This window comes from Cottoperca gobio, chromosome 21 (genome assembly GCF_900634415.1).
Source record: "Cottoperca gobio chromosome 21, fCotGob3.1, whole genome shotgun sequence".
Lineage (NCBI taxonomy): Eukaryota > Metazoa > Chordata > Actinopteri > Perciformes > Bovichtidae > Cottoperca > Cottoperca gobio.
Window position 1 is genome coordinate 3618726 of NC_041375.1, and position 13902 is coordinate 3632627.

The 13902-nt window shown below is 41.9% G+C and overlaps 1 protein-coding gene across 1 annotated transcript in view; it reads left to right on the plus strand.

Moving 5' to 3' along the window:
• The window catches only part of gli2a (GLI family zinc finger 2a), an 81451-nt gene extending 73569 nt beyond the window's left edge, over window positions 1-7882 (plus strand). The window contains exons 11-14 of the mRNA XM_029459660.1: window positions 1390-1554; window positions 1690-1971; window positions 3154-3520; window positions 3725-7882. Of these exons, the coding sequence (XP_029315520.1) occupies window positions 1390-1554; window positions 1690-1971; window positions 3154-3520; window positions 3725-6012 (3102 nt within the window). The 3' untranslated portion in view covers window positions 6013-7882. The remainder of the gene's footprint in view (window positions 1-1389; window positions 1555-1689; window positions 1972-3153; window positions 3521-3724) is intronic.
• Window positions 7883-13902: the final 6020 nt, after the last annotated feature.

Below are 13902 nucleotides of genomic sequence, written 5' to 3' on the forward strand. Positions count from 1 at the left end.
CATGCCCACATCTTCTAATGTTGGTCTTACGGAAAAACAGAGCAATATAACTTTCCTGCTTCAGCCTACAGAGCGCGGTCGGGAAGAACAGGGAGACTTTGTTTTGCCTCCGGGACCAAAGTTGACGCTTACTGTAGTATTTTTCATGGAAAAACTAAAACCTACACTGTACTACTTTGCTTCACATAACAACTTTACTTTAAATTTCTCCTCTGCTTCGATCGCCAACACTTGTCTGCTCTGAGTGCATCCACCGTCTCGCTCTGTTTCTCCCGCTTGACCACACACTTGCTATGCACTGTGTCAACACCCTACAAATATAGGATTAAACACATATAAAGGAAAATATAAATGTATACTGAAAAACCAGTGGCACCAAAACTTTATATTTTAGAACTCTCTCTTTCTGGGTCGATTAAAGAGACAAAGACGTTACGAGCTGAAACACTGTTACGTCTATCTATTTTGAAAGAGCCAACTGCCAATGGAGAAACTCAAACTCGACCGACCAATGGTGTAACTTCATCACTAACCCACTCAGTTGACTTACTCAGTGACAGACTTTCACGTTTATAGGGCTGGTCCGTGCTTTGATGCGGTCCAGCCAAAAATATTTCATGTGATTTCCTTTGTGCTTAGCACTAGTGATATTTTCATGTTGATTAATCATGAGGGTTTTATTGAAGGCTTCATTTCCTGTGTGAAGATCAAATTGAGGGCCTGTTTTCTTGGCTTCAAAGCTTGCTCTTGTGAATGCATTAAAACAGATTACTTGTGAAAGAGAGAGTGAAGAAAGCTGATTGACAGTGTTGGCATGTAATTAAAATCTGCAGACAAGCAGGGGGCCATGGGTCCTTATTAAGACCATGCTGTATATTCTCTGCACGAATCCCATGTGCATCTTCTTATAACACTCTAACTCCCCTTAAGTCTCATCTTTTAAGGGAGAATCTTCCGACTTATATCCAATTTCTGAACTAGTCTAATTTGATTCTCTTTTAATTTCAAAGCCAATTACGTTCACAATGACTACTCAAAAGGAATACGAAATTATAGCTTGTACAGCACAAGTGAACACAAAGGCTAAACACAGACCTCTCTTTGTCTCAACAAAGCACACCAGCCAAAGAGCTCTACCACACCTCACACTCAGTTTAAATATTTCGCATAATAGCCCTTTTTACCACCAAGTGTAGCACTGCTTTGCATGTGTGGCATGCCACAGTAGGTGGGCACAAGTCCAAGAGTAGATTACATTTGAAAACTGAAACACACAAAGCTTTTTTTTTTGCCCAGCTCTTTTCTTTAACCAGCTACAGCAAAACAACACAGCACTCAGACATCCAGTCTCACTGAAAGACATTTGTGTCTATCTCCATCTCTCTACAGTTCGAGGGCTGCGCGAAAGCTTACTCTCGCCTGGAGAACCTCAAGACCCATCTCAGGTCCCACACCGGGGAGAAGCCGTATGTGTGTGAACATGAAGGTTGCAACAAGGCCTTCTCCAACGCCTCAGACCGGGCCAAGCACCAGAACCGCACACACTCTAATGAGGTAACCCTTAATGTTAAGTGTAGTGAGAATTGAGCAAAACTAGGGGAAAATGCAGTTAAGGTGTATGGGAATATAATTTTGTAGGAGCAAAAAAATGCAATTTAATTACATTTGGACTTGACTATCTCTTTGCAGAAACCATATGTGTGTAAGATCCCGGGCTGTACCAAGCGTTACACGGACCCCAGCTCTCTCAGGAAGCATGTTAAGACAGTCCATGGACCTGAAGCCCACGTCACCAAGAAACAACGAAGTGACGCACCTCCGAGAATGCAGCCACCCAAAGGCAATGGGGAGAATGAGGCGAATTCCAAGCTCGGTGGAAGAGGCATGGATGGCAAGATAGAGGCTAACAGTACCTCTAGAGGAGTGGAAGACTGCCTACAAGTCAAATCTATCAAGACTGAGAACTCTATGGTGGGTCCTGATTACATGAATTTGAAAAGTCATTCCACACAATTGATTTTTGGAGTTCATAAAATATTTTCAGGAAATTGATTGTTTTTTTTATTCAAACTTTGGCGTTTCATTGATTGCATATTGAAGGAAATTATGCACTTTTAGCACTCCAAATGATCAATGTCTCCTGTTTAATACAATACAATACAAACAATGCTATACATATTATTGCATGTCTTTGTTCGTTTAGGAAACAACAAAGAGAAGAACACACTTATTTGCTACTGTTTTCCACTTTACTAACATTGCTCTGAAGTTAAATGTGTACTGCTGGTACTGCCTGCATCCTTCCTAACTCACCTGTCTGGTTGTTGCTTGAACTTGCTTTTCTCAAGTTAACCTTTCTAATGGACAGACTTCACTGAGGTGAGCACTCAAACTGTATGTGTGTGGTCGCAACTCAGCATGGGCAGATGTGTGAATATGTCCTCATGTTTCATGCTACATGGTTGCATTCTTTCATGATGTAAACTTTTCTTTCTGCATGATTATCCATTTTCACAAATTAAAAATATGCTCCTTTGTATATGGTATGCACAAATGCATGTATGGAGAAACACACATACTACAATTAAACTGGATGTTTCTGTCCACAAGATCACTGGCAGTAGCCTGTGCTGTGGGCCAATGATACAAGTCATTGTCATATTAATATTCAATGGCTGGGACTGTTTTAGCTTGTGTGCTGAACAAATAGTGTCAGCATCAAGCTGTGATCAAGACTTTAGTTCATTTTCATCCAGTTTGAATTACTGTCGTTGCTGGATTGTCACAGAACTCATCTATTATCCACTTGTTTTCTTGTTGTAAATAAATCAAATGCATCTATAATTAATTATATTATGAAACTCTAGATCTACATTAGTTATTACAAAACACAATTACAATCAGAATTTCTTAAATGTGGTAAATGTAATATATATTTAATATTGAAGAATACATAATGAAGTTCTCTGAACTTGGCATGAGACTATAGCTTGTATTATTTTATTTAATATTTTGAAATTTAAAAATGTTTTTCTATCATTTTTAGTTATTCACTGGTGGAAAATGCAATGATGTGTCACTATCATTTATAGTAAAGCTTAAAGTGTGATTAATTGCCCTTACATAAAATACCTCCCTGCTATCCTCCACTAGACATATCAGTCCAGTCCTGGTGGCCACTCGTCATGTAGCAGTGAGCCGTCGCCTCTCAGCAGCGCCAACAACAATGACAGTGGAGTAGAGATGGCCTTGCACAGCGGGGGCAGCTTCGGGGACCTCAGTGCACAGGATGATTGCCCCATGGTTGACTCCACTGTTCCCGTTGGAGGACACCAGGCTGGGGTGGGGCTTCAGTTGAGGAAAGCTCTGGGTCATGGTGGTGCAGTCACCATCAAGCTTGAGAACATCAAGAAGGAAAGGCTGAAGACTGTGAGGGACTCTTGTCCCTGGGTCAACTCTGCACCACAGCCACTGCAGGGCCAACACAACAGCATGAAGCTGCCTCCCATACCTGCAGTCGGTAAGTGTGGAATGTTGAAGGAATATGTTTGCTATCTTTAAGTCCTTTACTGTATAATTGCGGTGCAAAATGTCTGATTTGAATTATGTCCTAGTCGTCCAATAGTCAAAGCAACCATATACAGAAATGCTCATTATATTGTAAATTTGAACAACTCTAAATTAGTTGGTGTCATTATGTAATAATGTCCTTTGTATCTGCCAGGTTCCATGCTGGAGAGCTCCAACTTGATCAGTAACTTAGGCGGTTCATACCCTGGACAACGCATGGGTGACCTGACTTCTTGTGAAGTAACACTGCTTAACCAGCTAAATGAGCGCCGTGACAGCACCACCAGCACCATCAGCTCTGCTTACACCATGAGTCGGCGCTCCTCCGGTATTTCACCCTGCTATTCCAGCCGCCGCTCCAGTGAGGCGTCCCAGTTTAGTAACCGCCATAACAATTTCAGTTCAGCTGATTCCTATGACCCAATCTCCACTGATCTGTCTCGCCGCTCCAGTGAGGCTAGCCAGTGTGGTGGTGTCAGCGGAGGAGGTCTCCCAAGCCTCCTTAGTCTGACCCCAGCTCAGCATTATCGACTTAAGGCAAAGTATGCTGCTGCCACTGGTGGAGCTCCACCTACTCCACTCCCCAATATGGATAGAATGAGCCTGAGGACCCGCATGGCACTCTACAGTGACTCCCAGGAAGGCTTGTTGCACCCATTTCATCAGCCACCCTCTGGAACTGTGCCTCGGCGATGCAGTGATATTGGATATGGCACACGGAGCATGATGCCCCATGAAGTACCCCCCCACCTTCCACGTCGTGCCAGTGATCCAGTGCGTCGTTCCACACTGGACCCTCTCTCCTTTCCAAGGGTTCAGCGCTATAACAGCATGAACAGCATGAATCCAATGAATGGTTTATCAGCTGAACGCCACCAGGCATTGGCATTGCAGGGCTACACTCGCTCCGATGGCAGCCTGCAACGCTACCCATTTGCCCCCAGACCACCTAGCATTTCTGAGAATGTAGCTATGGAGAACATGGCAGTAGATGGGATGAATATTGGGGGGGGGCAGAGTGGGGAGGATGACATTGTGCTTCCAGATGATGTGGTGCAGTACCTTAGGTCCCAGAATTCTGGCCCCCCAGGTCACATTTCGGGGCAAGTGGACTACCATTCCAACAATCAGACTCAGGGCTACCAGACAGGCATGGCCCCACCAGCATCATTTTATGCACAGAGAAGGATGGCCATGGTTGATGGCACCATGACTCAGTCTGGCCATCAAATGGTTCCCGGTGGCTCCCATCAGCACTTCTCAGCACCATCGGGCAATATGAACAAGAATAACATGCCGGTGCAGTGGAACGAGGTGAGCTCAGGGACTGTGGATACCACAACCAAGCTCTCCAAAGAACAGCAGCATCCTCTAAGGGGGAACCAAGCTGTTGTTCAGCAGAGGCACACGTTTGGTTCCTTGCAGGGACAAGGTCAGGGCCTGGGCAGCAACCAACAGGTAGTGCCTATGAGTCAGAATATGTCTATGCAGGGGTATGCGAACCACAACAGCCAGAGGCTGATCATCTCCCACCAGCAGCATCAGCAACAGAGGCAATGCAACAGTGGGAACTTTAATGAGCAAATGAGTCCTCAGCAAGGGTTTGGCCAAGAGGCAATACCAAATTCTATATCTGGGAGCACTAGTGTGAGACCTACCCGGAACAATTTGGCAGATCCAGAACTGCAAAGTTGCAGAGCAAGGACACAGGTTGATGGGTATTCTCATGTGGACCAAGTAGATCAGCAGCAAAACTACAGTGTTCTCTTCCAGCAGCAGCAGCAGCACAATATCCATATTGGAGGCAGAGGAATGTTACAACCCAGGCCTCCAATAGAGCCCAAGACTATTGCCAGACAACAAACAGGGTCTAGCATGATGCAACCAAGCCGAATACCCAGGTCATCTGATTTTAATCCCAGTCGTGGTACTGACACCTCAGAGGCGAGCCCAAAGAGGCCCACTGGATCAGCTGGCCACAACAGCAATTCAGAAAATCCAAACTCTGCTGTGCTCTACACAGATCAGATTCATATGTTGGAGCCAACGTCTGTCAGCTTTGATGCCCCGATGTCTCCCAGTGCCAGCCAGGCTCCTGCCAGCAACACCACTGCTGCAGCCAACATTGCATCACCAGGAGTCAACCACGTCTCAAGCAGTACAGTGGATTCTTCCACTGGTGGATCTGGTGGCACGGAGCATGCCCAGATCGACTTTGACACCATGCTAGATGATGGGGACCACTCCAGCCTAATGTCTGGCACACTGAGTCCTGGCCTTCTGCAGAGCCTCTCCCAGAATTCCTCACGTCTCACCACCCCCCGCAACTCTGTCACCCTTGCGTCTGTACCGGCAGGGATTGGCAACATGGCCATCGGTGACATGAACTCTATGCTCACAGCCTTGGCTGAAGAAAGCAAATTCCTCAACATGATAAGCTGAGAGCAATCAAACACCTCATCATCCATCCAGTCTTAACCATTTCTACATCGGGAATATATTGACTACACAAAGCACTGATTGAACAATGCAAAACTGGCTATTTCGTAAAAGAAAATCCTTCATTGTCCATAGTAATATGCTTATCTTGTAATATTTGCTTCAGATTATAATATGTTACATTAAAAAAGTAATAGTAAGTATACCTAGGGTTAAGGACAATTTCTATCATTATTTGTTAAAAAGCCATACATTTTACTTACAAATATATGATAGCCCAGGGTCAAATTTGCCATTCAGTATTTGCTGGTGTAATAGCCCTTTACAAAGTGGTGCACTGAAAGTAGTTCACATGCATGTAGTACCTTGCTGAGGACATCAACGTTGAACTGAGTACGACATGAAAACAGAGTTACCAGGAAATGGACATGATATGTAGATAACAGATAATATTTTCTCATGAAGACTTTTATGTGTATAGTTTATACTGTATGGTACTTGCTTTAAATTATGCTATAGACTTTTGATGTTTAAAATAGGGCTGCCAAAGGAACAGTAACATATGGACACCTACTATTAATTCACAAGGGATAATGAATACCTTTCTAATTACATTTTTCTAATGACATCAGTCCCTTTGAGCTAATCATGTGGATTGAAAATGTCCTTACAAAGCTAAGCTACAATTTGCTGTGACTTTTAAAACATGTACAATAAATGTGTCTAATAAGAGACTTGCAGTGGTTACATGGAAAACACACTGTAAAAAAGGTATAAAACATAATTTAAAAAGTGACCTTTTTGGTACCAGGTTTAAAACTATTACATGGCTTAGACTGACTACATAGCATTGTATATCATTATTGTACCGGCAAATTATCACAGAACTACAGTTTATTGTAACATGCAAGTGTTTAAAGCACTGAGTCAGGGCCCATAAACAAATCATGCATGTAGAAATTGATACATACTTGCCTGTTCTGAAAAAAACATTACCTGCTATTGCAATTTATGTATGCACTTAATTCAACTATCTTGCAGCATAATAAATAAACAAAGAAGTGTCATTATAGGAACCTGTATTGTGTACAACCTGACTGTATTGCTGAGTTTCAATTACACCTAGATTTTGGAATGAATGATTCTGAGCAAATTTTGCTAACACGAAACATTTTTTATAACATTTCATGAAATTGAGTATGCAATTCATACCCTTCAATTAGAAATGTGTGATTAATTGCAGGTTATAAAATTAAGCATCTGACAGCCCTAGTTTAAACATGTGGGTGTACAACGTCATGATCTATAGATATAAAGTGCTTTTTGATCACGGCCTGAGCTCTTGGGGATGGCACTGTAAAATCTGATTTCCTTCTTTGCCCTCTGGATCACAGGCATTAACTCTCCATGGTCCCATCTCACAAGGGTAAATGATTGAGAAGGACAAGGATATGGCTCTGTGTTAGTATATCAGGGCACATGAACCCTTGTGTCTGAAGAGGAGCATTCTCTAAAAGAATATACAAGTACCTCTGTGTGTTCTCAGTAGAGATCCAATCCTAATTAACACATTCATACTTCACCCTTCACTGCACCACATACTTCCCCTGGGCTCTGGATGAACTGCTGAGAGCCCAGGAAGGGACACAGACTTTGATAATGAAATCCTGTTTCGGACAGGATTGGCAAACTAGCAAACCAGCAAATTTCTCAGTTTTGTGTTGCTGAATTTCTAAGTAGCCTTTAAAATGTCTGTGTGTATGCTACCATTCACTTTTTCTATGCTCCGTGTGTGTGGGTTTGTGTGAGTGTGTGTGTATGTATATAGCTTTTGTACATTTAAAATAAACTATCCCCTTTTTTTCTGTTTGAATCCCTGCGTTGTGTTGTCTTTGATATAGCACGGTCTCTGTTCCCTGGAGGCCACATGAAAGTGGGGCTTGTATGCTAAAAATCTAATTTGGCATGTTCTCAGACTGCTGTATAAATTATTATTATTCATACTCTGTGGAGGTCCAATGATGGTGTCAAATTATTTCTGACAGGTGACTGGAGTAATTAGAGTTAATATTTCTGTGCTACCTTTATGTGTTATTAATAACTGCCAATTGCTGGTCAACTCTTTTAATCTGCAATAACTGATTTTTTTGGCCACTTGGGGGCAGTGGAAACAAGTTGTGCACACAATATTGCCATATCATCACTTTTAAAGTTGATATGGCAAACTTCTTAGCAAACAGTTGACTTTGTTTCACATCCAGCAGTTACAGAGAAACATTATCATTAATTTGGAGTGGTGTTTGGGTCCACCTGATAAATATAAGTACAATATTCTCTCTCATTTAGCTCTGTTTTTGGTACCCACCAACTCCTGATGGAGTTCCTCTCTCTCTCTTTCTCTCTCTCTCTCTCTCTCTCTCTCTCTCTCTCTCTCTTTTGTTGATGCTCTGCTAATGGACAGATAATGTATTACTTTCAGTAGTTGTGCTTTTTATCCTTGATTTTCTTATTCTGCATACTAAAGAAAAAGAAGAAGAAAAAAAACCTCCAGTTTGAAAACCCAGGTAAAAAAGGATACTCCATACGTACAAAATGCATACAGAGCAATTTCTAAAGTTAGATGGCATGTTGTCCAAAATGTACAGTGGCAGTTTGGCCTTGAAGAAATGGGTCTGAAGCAACATGAAACAGGAAAGAAAAGAGAGGAGAAGAGTTGGTGTGAGAAGAAGGAGAGGAGAGTGCTACTGTCGAGTTGAACACAGCAAAGGTCGTAAGAGGTGGAAAGCAAGGGAGAGACTACAGATAGCGGAAGGGGATGTGGGTATAAGAGAAGATGCAGAGTGCTAAAAAAAAAAGAGAACAAATCACTTTTAATTTGACAGCAAATGCAGCTGGGGACTGGTTAGAAGTGGAGCCCACTGATTGCTTTTGCCACTGGAATTCCTTATTCTCTTAGAGAGAGGATGAGAGAAAAACAGCCCCAGGGTAAGCACTCTCACCAGAGAGAAGAACAAGAGGTTAGTGAGGCAGAAATGGATGATTAGACAAAGCACACAGATGAGGAGAGATGGTGTGCTCTGAGACGCACAGCCTCATACTGTAAACAGGGCACAGACTGTACAAAGTATCCATATGTGAAACATTATAGTAATCACCCTGTTTCCTTGACAATGCTTAACACAAAATGTGTTCTTTAGACTTAAGACACCTGCTCTTTAAGATGCATCAAGCATTTATTTTACTACTTGGAGGTAGATTTTGCAAGCTTAAAAAAGCATGCAACATGCTATGGCCTTATGAATTTCCTTTTAGTTTTGTTTTGGTCTCCACAAACTCCTGAGAAGAATATCTTGCTCTTAAGCTGCAAAATGGCAAAAAAAAAGTGTGAACTACATGTGAGCCAGGGGGAGCTCGGCTCCTCTTAATAAGACATGAGCTCCCCTGAAAACATGATTTGTGAAATTTTAGGGATCTCTAAAATATTGACAATATGTTATTTTGTTATTACTTCTGTTTTTCTGCATCTTTATGGATCATGTGTAAAATAAGGATATCATTGATGTATGATTAAGATGTTTGATTAACGTGTACAGTGAGTTAATCACAGCTTTTTCACTAAAAACGTTGCCTGAGAGGTCGGTAAGACCAAAACTGTGGCCGATAAAACCAAAACAAGAGCTGAAAGAGGGGGAAAACTGACCCATCTATACTCAGATATTCAAAGAGTTTTACACAAAAATCACTACATTGATCAAATAAAGTCAGGATCAAAACCCTCTAATCAGCCAGTATGATCTTTAATTATTCATGTTCATATTCTGACCCAGTCAATTCAACCTTGAGATTAGAAAGAAATATGCAACTACAATAGTTCCTTTGAATTCTCTGTTAAAGCTGCACAATCATGCATTGTTAACCAAGATCTCAGGAACGTGGAGAGGAGGAATATAGAAGCATCCGATCTCTCTATGTGGAATCCCCTACATATCAGCTCAGCTGTCCCTAAATTGGCAAACATCTCACTCTAGGGCTCTAAAGTGCCACTGCCCGATAAGTAGAAGGCATTCGGAGGAAGTCAGCTGTTGTTAGTGACATTCGCACCCCGCACCATGACCACTTCCAGACAAAACAATACGCATCAGAGAGGCAGAGGGGCAAGGAGATGAAAGATTGCTATCCTCAGCAGACCCATAATGGAACAAATGCAAGCTGCAAAGCTTGAAAATAGATTATCATATACAGTAAAGTGCTCATAGCTTTAAAGTAGTATGCTTTTCATTGGGCCAACAGCACCAGAGAATCGGCATTGGTCAAAATGTTGATATTTTGATAATTGATAATAATAATAATAATAATAATAATAATAATAATAATAATAATAATAATAATAATAATAATAATAATAATAAGCTTTATTTCATACAAGAATTGCTGTGTTGATGTACATAAGTGTGAAGTAGCATTAAAAATAGTATATAATAGCAGAATTAAAATAGCATTGGAAATCATGGCTCGTTTCTGTATCTGTGCCGTACTTAACGACCCTCCTGCCAGGAAACCACATTCATCACACCATTCTTGTAAATGTTTTAAACTATCAGAGCCATATTTTGAAAGCATGAGATCAACAATGGGCCGCTGTGGCCTTTCAACTGGTTTACTCCCTTTTCTACCCATTCTTGGTAGTCTTTGTACTTTTTACGTTTACAGCGTCAACTTTGACCTTTTAACATTTAAAACACAGACGTATCTGCGACTTCAGATTATTTTGGCAAAATCTAGGTTTAAAGCCCAAGTTTTATGAAATCTATCGGTTAAAGCCAGTTTTTCTCCAATAATATTCTTTACTTTCCACTAATTGTGTAAAGAACATGAAACACATTTATCAGAGAAACTTTCTCTTTTTCCCGTGGTGATTGATGAGTAACAATGACTCCGCAATTACTTTTATGTCATGTTGACATTAACTTGCTTATTTTTCTGTCTTCGCCGCTGGCTGCGTGGCTCTGGGGATGGCAATGTAGATTGGATCACACAGACATACACTGTTGGTTATTCTCTGTTGGTTATTTGCTCTAGCGCCACCATGAGGTTGACAGAAATTGATGTTTGCCTTTGAAATAAGTTTATTTCTTAAAAATATATTAAACAGATATGTTCTGTCATTAAAGCCATAACCGGAGTTTGAGTCCTTTGTGGAAGCCATCTTGTGCCGATGCCTAAAGAGGAAGCATGTCTCAGCTGGAGTCATTATATATGGTGTATGAGGAGGCAGACTCTCAGTTGTGAGTGGTTAAATGATGGGTGATGTAATGGCAGCTAGTTGAGGTAAATACCAAATTATGTACTATTAATTTGTTTATTTTGAAGGTACAGCATTTATGTTAATATGTTTAAGAATACATTGAGGAATTGTTGCAATAGTCAACAATGTGGAAGATGTGGAAGAAAAACGCCTTGGCCGACATGGAGGATGGAAAAACTCAAAGGACAGTGGAGGGTGAGCCACCACCTGATGGAGCCATGGCCGCTGAATGTGAAGAAGATGAAGAACTGGTGTACCTCCCTAAAATAGTTACAGCCTGTGACGCAGGTGAGTAACTCTCTACCCCAAATTTCTTTGTAGAAATTAGAGTTTAAGCGCTGGTCTAAACAAACTGAGGTCATACATTTTGAAGAGATTAAACGGCTAAGAAGTGATATGATACCAAACTCTATGCAGGATTGGTCATCAGAAGTACATTATGAATGGCCTGTTCAACATTATCCCCTCTCCATGACTTCTGGCGTTCCAAGGCTGCAAGCTGAAACCACAACCCCCCTTCTAACAGCTGAGCCACCGGAAAAATACACTCCCCTCCAAGCTAGTGGAGCTGTCTACTCATCATCACAGTTACCGGCTCAGCTTCAACAGCATGCTGCACCACCAACCCGGACTGTAAGGCCCCATGTCGGTGAACCCAGAATACTTGACTTCAAAGAAGGTGAAGATCCAGAGAGCTTCTTTGTTCGGTTTGAGCGGATAGCCAGAACATGGGGGTGGCAGCCAGTTGAATGGGCAGCCAGAGTGGTCACATTGATGACAGGAAAAGCTCTTGAGACTTATGCTGGAATGGATGAGGAACAGTCAGAATCTTATGAGGCCATTAAAGCTGCATTGTTAATGAAGTTTAGTGTAACAGAAAAGACTTAGAGGCAGAGTTTCAGGTGGACTATTGCGCCGGTAGGAGAGACTGCGAGAAACCTACAATCGGGTAAAGGGACTTTACAAACGATGGATGTGACCAAACTAAGCCGCACTAAGGAACAGATTGGTGAAATCATCGTCTTGAAGCAATCCCTTCCTGTGCTTCATCCAGACATCCGCACTTGGGTAAAGGAGCACAGTCCCCAGACAATTTGTGTTACTTTGATGTTGCTGCTATGAATGAATCTGAATCGCTTTAATGAAACTGTACCAAACTGTGCCAAAATTCCATTTGAAATGTATATCCTGAAGGTATTTGAGGAGGTATCGGAGTGTGTCACATTTTGCTCTTTGACCTTTGAGGTCAGGTCATCATAATAAAGAAATTCGCTGGCTGGGACTGTTGTGCCTTTCTCCCCAGGCTTGGCTCAGTTTCTCATCAAAGGCTTCCTGTGTCGAGCTCTGTGCCTACTGAGATCAGAGGGATGTGACCCGCGTCTGAGTCAGGGTTACCTACTGCTCCAATAGAGCTTTGGCCCATCCTGCTGCTGCTCGCCCAAGGGTAGAACGTGCCCTGCTAAACTCTGGAAGTGCAAGAATTATGATCATCCCGCACAGAGCCTCTGGGATGTCTACGATAAAGGCCAGCATTGTGGCCTTCCTTGGGGGTGTAAGAGTCCAGGGTCAGTCTCTAACCCGGATCATGACCTCTCCTAGGTTATCCTCTATTGCCGGCCAAACTGGAGGTCAGATACTCTGAGAGCTTCGTCATGAGTAGGCCGCTGAGGAATGCCATCATTTGATTGAAGTCAGAGGGATCTTCTGATTAAAGGCTTATGTGAGTGAGAGTGAGAGTGAGTGTAGTGAGTGGATGACCTTGTGTTAACTCTTGGTTGGCAACGTTTTGAGCGTCTATTTTATGCTCTTTAGACTTTTCCTTTTCCTTTTGTAAGTTGAACAAAGAATGTACACCCACTCATCTCCCTCACCCGCTGCACTTCCCCTTTGAAATTGATGGTGTGACAGTATTCACAAGTCATTCTGTTTGATGAAGCATAATTCACTTTTGTCTGCTGAATATAATATCCTTTTTTAACTTTAATATTCTTGTATGCATAAAAAAAATTAAAGATAGATTTTCTATTGTGGCAAAGAAAAATGTACTTGGTAAAGACCACAGGGAGTATGGACAGTTCCATTTTTGCTAATGTTCCTTTGGTTTGGCTCAATCACATATTCCCCGAGCCACATTGACCCCAGCACCTCAAAAACACTGTGAAAACCCTCTCATCGCAGCATTTTTGCTTCTTCTGGAGCAAAAACACCAATAGGCCAAAGGAGGTTTCCCACTCTAAACCTGAACCCTTGACCTTGTTTAGGGGCTGGGAGACCTGGGCTGTAGCTGATGTTGCTACATAAAAGCTGTTGTGGATGGACTAGTATTTTCACATGCACAACACTGTAATTATGTACTTGAAATGCCACCTAGAACTGCAGTTTGAATAGCTACGCATAGCTGAGGGACAGTGGAATTACTGGGCTTCAAACTAAAAAAAGTATTCTACAGTAGAATTAAGCCTCACAACCTTGCAAACAGATATTTTAGCGTGTTTGCTTCCCTTAATCATATAGGCCTAGAGTGCCTTAAAAGAGTTCAGCACTGAGATAATCTTCATACCACCATCAATCAATGGAACAAAGAGAAT